The sequence below is a fragment of the Somniosus microcephalus genome, chromosome 1 (genome assembly GCF_052327205.1).
Source record: "Somniosus microcephalus isolate GS21.2 chromosome 1, FLI_Smic_1.0, whole genome shotgun sequence".
NCBI classification, from domain to species: Eukaryota; Metazoa; Chordata; class Chondrichthyes; order Squaliformes; family Somniosidae; genus Somniosus; species Somniosus microcephalus.
Window position 1 is genome coordinate 2,531,253 of NC_140987.1, and position 13,597 is coordinate 2,544,849.

Here is a 13,597-nt window from a genome sequence, read left to right on the forward strand (position 1 = left end):
CACCACCTGTTGATAGATTTAGGTGTCCTCGTACCGGAAACGCAAAGTTAGCATGCAGGTATAGCAAGCAATTAGGAAGGCAAGTGGCATATTGGCCTTTATTGCAAGGGGTTGGAGTATAAGAGTAAGGAAGTCTTGCTACAATTGTACAGGGCCTTGGTGAGACCACACCTGGAGTACTGGGCACAGTTTTGGTCTCCATACCCAAGAAAGGATACACTTGCCTTGGAGGCGGTGCAGCGAAGGTTCACTAGATTGATTCATGGTATGAGAGGGCTGTCCTATGAGGAGAGATTGAGTAGAATGGGCCGATACTCTCTGGAGTTTAGAAGAATGAGAGGTGATCTCATTGAAACATAAGATTGTGAGGGGAATTGACGGGGTGGATGCTGAGAGGTTGTTTCCCCTGGCTGGAGAGCCTAGAGCTAGGGGGCATTGTCTCAGTATAAGGGGTTGGCCATTTAAGACTGAGATGAGGAGGAATTTCTTCACTCAGAGGGTGGTATATCTTTGAAATTCTCTACCCCAAAGGGCTGCTGATGCTGAGTCGTTGAGTATATTCAAGGCTGAGATAGATAGATTTTTGGACTCGAGGGGAATCAAGGGATATGGGGGTAGTGCAGGAAAGTGTAGTTGAGGTCGAAGATCAACCATGATCTTATTGAATGGTGGATAAGGCTTGAGGGGCCGTATGGCCTACTCCTGCTCCTAATTCTTATGTTCTTATGCTGGTAAAATGGGCAGACGCATGGCAGATGAAATTTACGCAGAGGTGTGTGAAGTGATGCATTTTGGTAGGAAGAATGAAGAGGGGCAATATGAACTAAATGGTACAATTTTAAAGGGGGTACAGGAAGAGAGAGACCTGGGGGTGTATGGACACAAATCTTTGAAGGTGGCAGGACAAGTTGAGAAGGCTGTTAAAAAGCACACGGGATCCTTCGTTTTATTAATAGTGGAATAGAGTACAGAAGCCAGGAAGTTATGCTAAACCTTTATAAATCACTGCTAAAGGGATCAAGGGGTATGGGGAGAAGGCAGGGACAGGGTACTGAATTTGGATGATCAGCCATGATCTCATTAAATGGCGGAGCAGGCTCGAGGGGCCGAATGGCCTACTCCTGCTCCTATCTTCTATGTTTCTATGGTTAGGTCTCAGCTGGAATAGTGTGTTCAATTCTGGGCACCACACTTTAGGAAGGACGTCAAGACCTTAGAGAGGGTGCAGAAGAGATTTACCACAATGGTACCAGAGATGAGGGACTTCAGTTATGTGGAGAGACTGGCGAAGCTGGGATTGTTCTCCTTAGAGCAGAGAAGGTTAAGAGGAAATTTGATAGAGGTGTTCCAATAAGGAGAGACTGTTTCCAGTGGGAGAAGGGTCGATAACCAGAGGTCACAGATTTAAGGTGATTGGCAAAAGAACCAAAAGCGACATGAGGAAACATTTTTTGAAAAGGTGGTGGAAGCAGATTCAGTAGTAACTTTCAAACAGGCATTGGATGAATACTTGAAGGGAAAAAAGTTACAGGGAACATAGGAACAGGAGGAGGCCATTGAGCCCCTCGAGCCTGTTCTGCCATTCAATGAGGTCATGGCTGATCTGCGACCTAACTCCATAGACCCACCTTTGCCCCATATCCCTTCATACCTATGTTAACAAAAATCTATCAATCTCTGATTTAAAAATTAACAATTGATCTAGCATCAAATGCCCTTTGCGGAAGAGCGTTCCAAACTTCTACCACCCTTAACTTCACTCCTGAAAGGCCTGGCCCTAATTTTTAGACTGTGCCCCCTAGTCCTAGAATCCCCAACCAGCGGAAATAGTTTCTCTCTATCTGCTCTATCAGTTCCCCTTCATATCTTGAAATCTTCGATCAAATCAACCCTTAACCTTCTAAATTCCAGGGAATACAACCCTAATTTGTGAAATCCCTCCTCGTAATTTAACCCTTGGAGTCCTGTTATCATTCCAGTAAATCCTACTCTGCACTCCCTCCAAGGCCAATATATCCTTCCTAAGGTGTGGTGCCCAGAACTGCTCACAGTGCTCCAGGTGTGGGCTAACCAGGGTTTTGTACAGCTGCAGCATAACTTCTACCCCCTTGTATTCTAGTCCTCTAGTTATAAAGGCCAGCATTCCATTGGCCTTTTTGATTATTTTCTGTACCTGTTCATGACATTTTAATGATCTATGTATCTGGGATCTCGAGTCTCTTTGGACCTCTACTGTTTTTAGCTTTTTCACTGCAGATTGGACCCCGGTAATCTGGCACCCTCGGGACCAGGCCGGTGCCGGACCATTGAAAATTCTGAACCATTGAAGGTGTCAAAAGTCACCACAAACACTGCCACCACCTGCTCCTCCTCTTCCTGCTGCTGCCATCCCTGTGCCGCCGCCGCCCACAGGCGGCTCGGGCTCCATCGCTCCGCCGAGCGGTCCCAGGACCCGAGCCGGACCCATCCCAGGGAGGGAATGTGACAGCAGGACCTTCCTCGTGCCGGACCACCGAAGGTGTCGGGTGCCGGATTACCGGGGTTCAACCTGTATTTAGAAAATACACTCTTCCAGTCCAAAGTGGATGACATCACATTTGCCTACATTGAAGTCCATTTGCTACAGTTTTGCCCATTCGCTTATTCTAGTATCTCTTTGTAATTTTATGCTTCCATCTGCACTGCTTACAATGCCGCCTATTTTTGTGTCCTCTGCAAACTTGGATATGTGGCTTTCTATCCCATCATCTAAGTTGTTAATAAATACTGTGAATAGTTGAGGCCCCAACACAGATCCGTGCGGGACACCACTAGTCACATCCTGCCAATTAGAGCACCGCCCATTTCCCCTACTCTCGGTCCCCTGCACTCAGCCAATTTCCTACCCAGGTCAATAATTTGCCTTCAATTCCATGAGCTTCAACTATAGTGAACAGTCTCTTATGAGGGACTTTATCAAATGCCTTCTGGAAGTCCATATATATAACATCCATGGACATTCCCTGTCCACTGCTTTAGTCACCCCTTCAAAAAATTCAGTTAGGTTTGTCAGGCATGACCTACCTTTCACAAATCCATGCTGTCTCTTTCTAATCAACTGAAATTTTTCAAGGTGTTCAGTCACCCGATCCTTAATTATAGACTCTAGTAATTTCCCGACAACAGATGTTAGGCTAACTGGTCTATAATTCCCTGGTTTCCCCTCACCTTTCATAAATCGCAGAGTGCCATTTTTCAATCTGAAGGAACGGTTCCTGAATCGAGAGAACTTTGGAAGATTATCTTTTACCAATGTGGAACGCAGCCTCCTTTTAGGAAATTCATGCATTGGCTTTTTAGAAGTGAGTGAAGATGATCTGTGGGAATGGGAGAGCAGTTTAGCAGCAGGATGTAACCATGGCAAGCTGTGGGAATGGGAGAACCATCTTGCACCTGCGGCAATTTTAGTGGGAAGGAGGAACATAACAAATATTCATGTTTGACATCTACTGTACAATGAACTGTTTATTCATTTTGCATATGAGCTATGTCCTCTGTTCCCACAGGGAAGAAAATGTCGAAACAGGAAGATCTCAAGGAGATGGGCGATATTTCCTCAGGGATGAGCAGTTCCATCATGCAGCTCTACCTCAAACAGGTTCTGGAAGCATTTTTCCACACGCACTCTCCTGTGCGCCACTTTGCACTTAATGTCATCGCTCTGACGCTAAACCAGGGCCTGGTCCACCCTGTCCAAGTAAGCTGTGTTTGTGTATTGGCATCAGTGATTAAATGGTAAAACAAGCCAAGAGATACAATGATGTATGAGTACTGTTTATAGCATGTTTAAACATTATTACGATCAACCTAATATATTACATTTTATAACGGTTTTTGAGTAGAAAGAAAGTATTGTGCTAATTGTTTTTGCTGATCTTCACCATGGTTTCTCTGCCAGGGTTTCCTGTTACTTGAAGTCTAAGTCTCCTTTTTTTTAAAAAAAAAGGGTGAATTTTAAAAAAGTAGCATTGTGAATGATTCATCACAACTAATTTATACAAAAGACGCCATGTAGCGAGTGAATAGGCTGGGCTGATGCGTGTGCACAGGCTGTGTTTAGTGCAGGTTCACACTGGACTGGACATCTGACAACAGCAGCAGCACTTTGGGCAGAAGGGTCTGTCCCAAGTAAGCTCCAGTGATGCTGTTGGAGGTTCTTGTGTGGACTGCAGTGATGCTGTTTGGGCAGGAATCGCAAGTGTGCTGCAGTGACATTGCAATCCAATGACTCTCCACCAGTGTCATTGGCCAGGGTCTCGAGCAATCTGCAGTGTCATTGGCCAGGGGTTTCGCGCAGTCTGCAGCGTCATTGGCCGGGGTCTCGAGCAATCTGCAGTGTCATTGGCCAGGGGTTTCGAGCAGTCTGCAGCGTCATTGGCCGGGGTTTCGAATAATCTGCAGCGTCATTGGCCGGGGAGTCGAGCAGTCTGCAGTGTCATTGGCCGGGGTCTCGAATAATCTGCAGTGTCATTGGCCGGGGTCTCGAGCAGTCTGTAGTGTCATTGGCCGGGGTCTCGAATAATCTGCAGCGTCATTGGCCGGGGAGTCGAGTAGTCTGCAGTGTCATTGGCCGGGGTCTCGAATAATCTGCAGTGTCATTGGCCGGGGTCTCGAGCAGTCTGCAGTGTCATTGGCCGGGGTCTCGAATAATCTGCAGCGTCATTGGCCGGGGAGTCGAGCAGTCTGCAGTGTCATTGGCCGGGGTCTCGAATAATCTGCAGTGTCATTGGCCGGGGTCTCGAGCAGTCTGTAGTGTCATTGGCCGGGGTCTCGAATAATCTGCAGTGTCATTGGCCGGGGTCTCGAGCAGTCTGTAGTGTCATTGGCCGGGGTCTCGAATAATCTGCAGTGTCATTGGCCGGGGTCTCGAATAATCTGCAGTGTCATTGGCCAGGGGTTTCGAGCAATCTGCAGTGTCATTGGCCGGGGTTTCGAGCAGTCTGCCGTGTCATTGGCTGGGGTTTCGAGCAATCTGCAGTGTCATTGGCCGGTGAGTTGAGCAATCTGCAGTGTCATTGGCCGGGGTTTCGAGCAATCTGCAGTGTCATTGGCCGGGGAGTTGAGCAATCTGCAGTGTCATTGGCCGGGGAGTCGAGCAGTCTGTAGTGTCATTGGCCGGGGTCTGGAATAATCTGCAGTGTCATTGGCCGGGGAGTTGAGCAATCTGCAGTGTCATTGGCCGGGGAGTCGAGCAGTCTGTAGTGTCATTGGCCGGGGTCTGGAATAATCTGCAGTGTCATTGGCCGGGGAATCGAGCAATCTGCAGTGTCATTGGCCGGGGAATCGAGCAATCTGCAGTGTCATTGGCCGGGGAGTCGAGCAATCTGCAGTGTCATTGGCCGGGGTTTGGAGCAATCTGCAGTGTCATTGGCCGGGGAGTTGAGCAATCTGCAGTGTCACTGGCCGGGGAGTCGAGCAATCTGCAGTGTCATTGGCCGGGGTTTCGAGCAGCCTGTAGTGTCATTGGCCGGGGAGTCGAGCAATCTGCAGTGTCATTGGCCGGGGAGTCGAGCAATCTGCAGTGTCATTGGCCGGGGTCTCGAATAATCTGCAGTGTCATTGGCCAGGGATCCTGGTCGGCCATGCAAGAACCCCAGGCTAGTGATACAGGAGAACCCCACTCGCCCAATGTGTGCCATGTTTGTCGCCTATCCCTAGTTGCCCTGAGAACGTGGTGCACCTTCCCCTTCAGCTGCTGCGGTCCTTGTGCTAATCGTGCTCCCACAATGGTGTTACATCGGGAATTCCAGGATACTGACCAGGTGATGATGATGGAATGGCAATGCATGTCCAGTTCAGTTTGGTGTCTGACTTGGTGCGACTTGGAGGTGTCAGTGTTCACACAGCATTGCTGTTGCTTTTCTTCTCAGTAGATTCTATAGATTCTGGAAGGGTTTCTGCAGATTGGAGGATAGTAAATGTAACCCCGCTATTTAAGAAAGGAGGGAGAGGGAAAACGGGGAACTACAGACCTGTTGGCCTCACATCAGTAGTTGGGAAAATGCTGGAATCTATTATAAAGGATGCAATAACTGGGCACTTAGAAACTAATAGTAAGATTGGGCAGAGTCAACATGGATTTATGAAAGGGAAATCCTGTTTGACAAACCTATTGGAGTTCTTTGAGGATGTAACTAGAAGAGTAGACAAAGGGGAACCGGTAGATGTGGTGTATCTGGATTTTCAGAAGGCCTTCGATAAGATCCCACACATGAGGTTGGTGAACAAAATTAGGGCACATGGAATTGGGGGCAATATACTAGCATAGATTGAGAATAGGTTAACAGACAGAAAACAAAGAGTAGGGATAAACGGGTCTTTTTCAAAATGGCAGGCTGTGACTAGTGGGGTACCGCAAGGATCGGTGCTTGGACCCCAGCTATTCACAATCTATATCAATGATTTGGATGAGGGGACTAAATGTAACATTTCCAAATTTGCTGATGACACAAAGCTAGGTGTCAGTTGCGAAGAGGATGCGAAGAGGCTTCAAGGGGATCTCGACAGGCTTAGTGAGTGGGCGAGAACATGGCAGATGGATTATAATGTGGATAAATGTGAAGTTATCCACTTGGGTCGAAAAAACAAAGGCAGAGTATTTCCTAAATGGTGAAAGATTGGGGAATACAGATGCTCAAAGGGACCTGGGTGTCCTTGTACATGAGTCACTGAAAGTGAATGTGCAGGTGCAGCAAGCCATTAGGAAGGCAAATGGTATGCTGGCCTTCATTACAAGAGGATTTGAGTACAGGAGTAAAGAAGTCTTACTCCAATTATATAGGGCCTTGGTGAGACCACACCTGGAGTACTGTGTACAATTTTGGTCTCCTTACCTAGGGAAGGATATACTTGCCATAGAGGGAGTGCAACGAAGGTTCACGAGATTGATTCCTGGGATGGCGGGACTGACGCATGAGAAGAGATTGAGTAAACTAGGCCTGTATTCCCTTGAATTCAGAAGAATGAGAGGGGATCTCATTGAAGCATACAAAATTATTCCAGGGCTTGATAGGGTGGATGCTGGGAGAATGTTCCCCTTGGCTGGGGAGTCTAGAACCAGGGGCCACAGCCTCAGGATAAAGGGTAGGCCATTCAGGACTGAGATGAGAAGAGATTTCTTCACACAGAGGGTGGTGAATCTTTGGAATTCTCTACCCCAGAGGGCTGTGGAGGCTCAGTCATTGGGTATATTCAAAACAGAAGTCGATAGATTTCTGACTAGTAAGGGCATCAAGGGATATGGAGTTGAGGCAGATCAGCCATGATCTCATTGAATGGCGGAGCAGGCTCGAAGGGCCGAATGGCCTGCTCCTGCTCTCACTTCTTATGTTCTTCGAGGTTGCAGGGGAGGGAGGTGCTGCTGAAGTAATTTTGATGAGTTGCTGCCGTGCATTCTTTAGATTGTACACACTGCAGCCACAGTGCGGAACGGGTGCCAATTGAGTACAGTGGCAGAGGGCACTGACCAAACAACCTGCTCTGTCCTGGATGATGTTGAGCTTCACGGGTGTTGTTGGGACTGCTCCCATCCAGCCGGGTGTTGAGGGTCCTGTCACTGACTGCTTCTGCCCTGCTCTTGTAACTACAGCGTTGATATGGCTGGTTGCAGAACTTTTCAGTAACAGTTTTTATAATGCACAGACACTCGTGGACTTGAAAGTTTCCACCTTGAGTGATATGAAGACAGCCCAGCACTATCTGCATGATTTACAACTGCTTCCTTCTCATGTCCTATGTTTGCTTCCATTACACAGTGTGTGCCATATCTGATTGCCATCGGAACAGACCCAGAATCTACAATGCGCAACAAATCAGATCAGCAGTTGGTGGAAATAGACAAAAAGTACACCGGATTTGTACATGTAAGTGACTCCCACCCACTGCCAGGCTACTGTTAACTCTCATTAATTAAAAGTCATTAACATAGAAAAATAGGAGCAGGAGTAGGCCATTCGGTATGATCATGGCTGATCCTCTATCTCAATACCATATTCCCGCTCTCTCCCCATACCCCTTGATGCTTTTTGTATCTAGAAATCTACCTATCTCCTTCTTAAATATATTCAGTGACTTGGCCTCCACGGCCTTCTGTGGTGGGGAATTCCACAGGTTCACCACCCTCTGAGTGAAGACATTTCTCCTCATCTCAGTCCTAAATGTCCTACCCCGTATCCTGAGACTGTGACCCCTCGTTCTAGACCCCCCAGCCAGGGGGGGGGGGGGTCTAGAACATCCTCCCTGCATCCAGTCTGTCTAGCCCTGTCAGAATTTTATACGTTTCAATGAGATTCCCCCCTCATTCTTCTAAACTCTAGTGAATACAGGCCTAGTTGACCCAATCTCTCCTCATACGACAGTCCTGCCATCCCAGGAATCAGTCTGGTGAACCTTCGCTGCACTCTATGGCAAGTATATTCTTTCTTCGGTAAGGAGACCAAAACTGCACACAGTACTCCAGGTGTGGTCTCACCAAGGCCCTGTATAACTGTAGTAAGACATCCTTGCTCCTGTACTCAATCCTCTTGCAATGAAGGCCAACATACCATTTGCCTTCCTAACTGCTTGCTGCACCTGCATGTTTGCTTTCAGTGACTGGTGTACAAGGACACCCAGGTCCCTTTGTACATCAACATGTCCCAATCTATCACCATTTAAATAATACTCTGCCTTTCTGTTTTTCCTACCGAAGTGGATAACTTCACATTAATTTTCAATCCATGCCAGTATATTACCCCCAATCCCCTCTTAATTAATCTCTTGGTCCTTTTTTGCTGAACTCTAAACTGCTCCCAATCCTCCAGCTTGCTACTTTTTATGGCAACTTTATATGACTCCTCTTCGGATCTAATACTATCCTTAATTTCTTTTGTTAGCCATGGATAGGCTGCTTTTCCTTTTGTGTTTTTGCGCCAGAAAGGAATGTATAACTGTTGCAATTCATGCATTCGTTCCTTAAATGTTAGCCATTGCCTATTCACTGTCATGCCTTTTAATGAAGCTCCCCAATCTATCATAGCCAACTCACTCCTCATACCTTCGTAGTTTCCTTTGTTTAGATTGGGTTTTTAAGCTCGAGGAACAGCACCTCACCTTTCGATAAGCACTTTACAGCCTTCTGGACTCAACATAGAGTTCAACAATTTCAGACCATAATCTCTGCCCCATCATTATTTTTTTCTCTCTCACATGACAGCTGTCGATCATTCTGCCATTGCCATTTACACTTCATCTGGAGTCCTCTTTTGTTTCTTGTCCCATTCCCATCTCCTTTTGCCTCGCACCATCATCCCTTTTGTCTCTTAATCTCTCCTGCCTTCCATCCTATGACAGACCTTCCCTTTTGTTCTTTCCTCCCCGCCCCCGCCCCTACACTTGCTTAAAAACCTGTTCCATCTCCAGCTTTTTTCAGTTCTGACGAAAGGTCATCGACCTGAAACGTTAACTCTGTTTCTCTCTCTACAGATGCTGCCTGACCTGCTGAGTGTTTCCAGCAGACTTATGATAAATGTCAGGCTCATAATTCAGTCGAGAATTAAGCAGCATACAGAGTGCAAAGGAGAATTGAAAAAGGAAATAAAAGGGGCAAAGAGAGTGTAAGGGAAAAGATTAGTGAGTAACATAAAAAGAAACACTTAAGCCTTCTTATAAATATACAAAGAGTACAAGGGTAGTCAAAAGGAAGGGTGGGGTCGATCAGGGACCAAAAAGGAGATGATCTTGTGGAGGCAGAGGAAATGGCTGAGATACTGAATAGTATTTTGCATCAAAAGAGGAGGATGCTGTCAATGTCACAGTAAAGGAAGAGAGTGTAATAGGATAAAAATGAGGTACTTAAAAGGTTGGCAGCAGAAAAGTCATCCGGTCCAGATGGGATGCATCCTAGATTACTGAGGGAAGTAAGGGTGGAAATTGTGGAGGCTCTGGCCACAATCTTCCAATCCTCCTTGATTGTGGGGGTGGTGCCAGAGAACTGGAAGATTTTACACTCCTTAAAAAGGGGAGAAGGATCTACAGGCCAATCAGCCTAACGTGAGGAAACTTTTGGAGACAATAATCCAGGACAAAATTAATCGGCATTTGGAAAGTATCGGCTAATAAATGAAAGTCAGTACGGATTTTTTAAAGGCAAATTATGTTTGACTAACTGATCGAGTTAGTCATAGTCATAACGGCACAGAACAAGGCCATTTGGCCCATCGAGTCCGTGCCGGCTCCCTTTAGAGCAATCCAGTCAGTCCCATTCCCCTGCTCTATCCTCGTAACCTCTCAAGTGCCTATCCAGTCTCCCCTTGAAAACATTGAGTGTCTCCGCTTCCACCACTTCCGTCGGCAGCGAATTCCAGGTCCTCGCCACTCGCTGCGTAAACAAGTTTTTCCTCACATCCCCCCTGTATCTCTTGCCCAAAACCTTAAATATGTGCCCCCTAGTCCTTGTACCATCAACTAATGGGAACAGCCTTTCCCCGTCTAGCCTATCCAAACCCGTCATAATCTTGCAAACCTCTATCAAATCACCCCTCAGCCTCCTTTGCTCTAATGAAAACAAATCCAGCTTCTCCAACCTGTCCTTGTAGCTAAGATCCCCCATCCCCGGAACCATTCTGGTAAATCTCTGCACCCTCTCAAGGGCCTTCACATCCTTCCTAAAGTGTGGTGACCAGAATTGGACGCAATACTCCAGTTGTGGCCTAACCAGCGCTTTATAAAGGTTCAGCATAACTTCTCTACTTTTGTACTCAATACCTCTATTAATGAAGCCCAAGATCCCATATGCTTTGTTAACTACTCTCAATATATTCAACAAAGGAGGACAAAGGGATTAATTAAGAAGGGGAAAATAGAATATGAGAGTAAGCTTGTAGCGAACATAAAAACTGACTGTAAAAGCTTTTATAGATATGTGAAGAGAAAAAGATTGGTGAAGTCAAGCGTAGGTCCCTTGCAGTCAGAATCGGGGGAACAAAGAAATGGCAGACCAATTAAATATATATTTTGGTTCTGTCTTCACAAAGGAGGACACAAATAACCTCCTAGAGATGTCGGGGAACATAGGGTCTGATGAAAGGGAGGAACTGAAAGAAATTAGTATTTGTAGGGAAATGGTGTTAAGGAAATTGATGGGATTGAAGGCCGATAAATCCCCAGGGTCTGATAATCTACATCCTAGGGTACTTAAGGAAGTGGCCCTAGAAATAGTAGATGCATTGCTGATCATCTTCCAACATTCGATGGAATCTGGAACAATACCCATGGATTGGAGGGTAGCTAATGTTACCCCACTATTCAAAAAAGGTGGTAGAGAGAAAACGGGGAATTACAGACCGGTAAGCCTGACATCGGTAGTGGGGAAAATGCTAGAGTCCATTATAAAAGATGTAACAGCAGAGCACTTGGAAAACAGTGACAGGATCGGACAAAGTCAACATGGATTTACAAAGGGTAAATCGTGCTTGACTAATCTACTGGAATTTTTTGAGGATGTAACTGGTAAAATAGATAAGGGAGAACCAGTGGATGTGGTGTATTTAGACTTTCGGAAGGCTTTCGATAAGGTCCCGCATAAGAGATTAGCGTGTAAAGTTAAGGCACATGGGATTGGGGGCAAGGTACTGATTTGGATAGAGAACTGGTTGGCAGACAGGAAGCAGAGAGTTGGAATAAACGGGTCTTTTTCCGAGTGGCAGGCAGTGACTAGTGGGGTACCGCAGGGATCGGTCCTTGGACCCCAGCTATTCACAATATATATTAACGATCTAGACGAGGGAACTAAATGTAATATCTCCAAATTTGCAGACGACACAAAGCTGGGTGGGCGTGTGTGCTGTGAGGAGGATGCCAAGAAACTCCAGGATGATTTGGACAGGTTGGGTGATTGGGCAGAAGCATGGCAGATGCAATATAACGTGGATAAATGTGAGGTTATCCACTTTGGTAGCAAAAACAGGAAGGCAGATTATTATCTGAATGGCAATAGATTGGGAGAAGGGGGAAGTGCAACGAGACCTGGGTGTCCTTGTGCACCAGTCGCTGAAGGTAAGCATGCAGGTGCAGCAAGCGGTTAAGAAGGCAAATGGTATGTTGGCCTTCATAGCGAGAGGGTTTGAGTACAGGAACAAGGATGCCTTGCTGCAGTTGTGACCACACCTTGAGTATTGTGTGCAGTTTTGGTCGCCTTATCTGAGGAAGGATGTTCTTGCCATGGAAGGAGTTCAGCGAAGATTCACCAGGCTGATACCTGGGATGGCAGGAATGACGTATGAGGAGAGATTGGATCAATTGGGCTTGTACTCGCTGGAGTTTAGAAGAATGAGAGGGGATCTCATCAAAACATAAAATTCTAACAGGACTAGACAGACTAGATGCTGGAAGGATGTTCCTGATGGTCGAGGAGTCCAGAACCAGGGGTCACCGTCTAAGTATAAGGGGTAGGCTATTTAGGACAGAGATGAGGAGGAATTTCTTCACCCAGAGAGTGGTGAACCTGTGGAATTCTCTACCACAGAAGGCAGTTGAGGCCAATTCATTAAATATGTTCAAGAAGGAGTTAGATATATTTCTTAAGGCTAAAGGAATCAATGTAAGAAGTCACACAACACCAGGTTATAGTCCAACAGTTTTATTTGAAATCACAAGCTTTCGGAGCGCTGCTCCTTCGTCAGATGAAGTGGAGAGATGCATAAAGACACAGCTTATATAGTCAGAGAATACTGCCAGATGATTACAGGTAATCTTTCTAACTGCCATTTATCACACCTCGGCAGAGAGATAATCACAGCAATCAAAGGTGTGAATGGTGTCCAAACAGGTCAGTCAGGAAAACATTACATCAAAGAACAATGAGGTGGGGTCACAAGGGGTCAAATGTTGCAGATGCTGGGGTCTGTATGAAAAACAAAAAACATTTTTTTTGCTGGAATCAAGGGATGTGGGGAGAAGGCAGGGACAGGGTACTGAATTTGGATCATCAGCCATGATCGCATCAAATGGCGGAGCGGGCTTGAGGGGCCGAATGGCCTACTCCTGCTCCTATCTTCTATGTTTCTATGTTACAGGCCGGTAGAAGATTTTTGGGTTCTCTTTTATGTTAATCGCCATTCTACACTCATCTTCCCTCTTTGCCAATCTTATTTTCATCTTCACTTCCCCTCTCAACTTACTGTATTTGTATTTGGTCTGGTTCTCCCTTGAAGAATTCACCTGACATGCATCATACACCCTCTTTTTTTGTTTCATCATCTTCTCGATCTCCCTCGTCATCCAAGGAGACCTTGCTTTGGTTCCCTTACCCTTCCCTCTTGTTGGAATGTACCTAGCCTGTACTTGCAACATCTCCTTAAAGATCACCCATTTGTTCCGTTACAGTTTTTCTTGTCGGTCTTTGGTTCCATTTTACCCTGGCTAGATCCTTTCGCATCCCATTGAAGTTAGCCCTATTCCAGCTTTGAAGTTCCACTCTAGATTGATCCTTGCTCCTCTCCATTGCTAATCTAAATCTTATGATACGATGATCACTCGTACCCAAGTGTTCTCCCACAGGCACTTGGTCGACCTGGCCCAC

The 13,597-nt window shown here is 46.2% G+C and overlaps 1 protein-coding gene across 1 annotated transcript in view; it reads left to right on the forward strand.

Moving 5' to 3' along the window:
- Window positions 1-13,597, forward strand: part of LOC147123888 (nipped-B-like protein) — an 832,420-nt gene that overhangs the window by 776,882 nt on the left and 41,941 nt on the right. Inside the window, 2 exon segments of the mRNA XM_085963154.1 lie at window positions 3,546-3,736; window positions 7,794-7,901. Coding sequence (XP_085819280.1) covers window positions 3,546-3,736; window positions 7,794-7,901 — 299 coding nt within the window.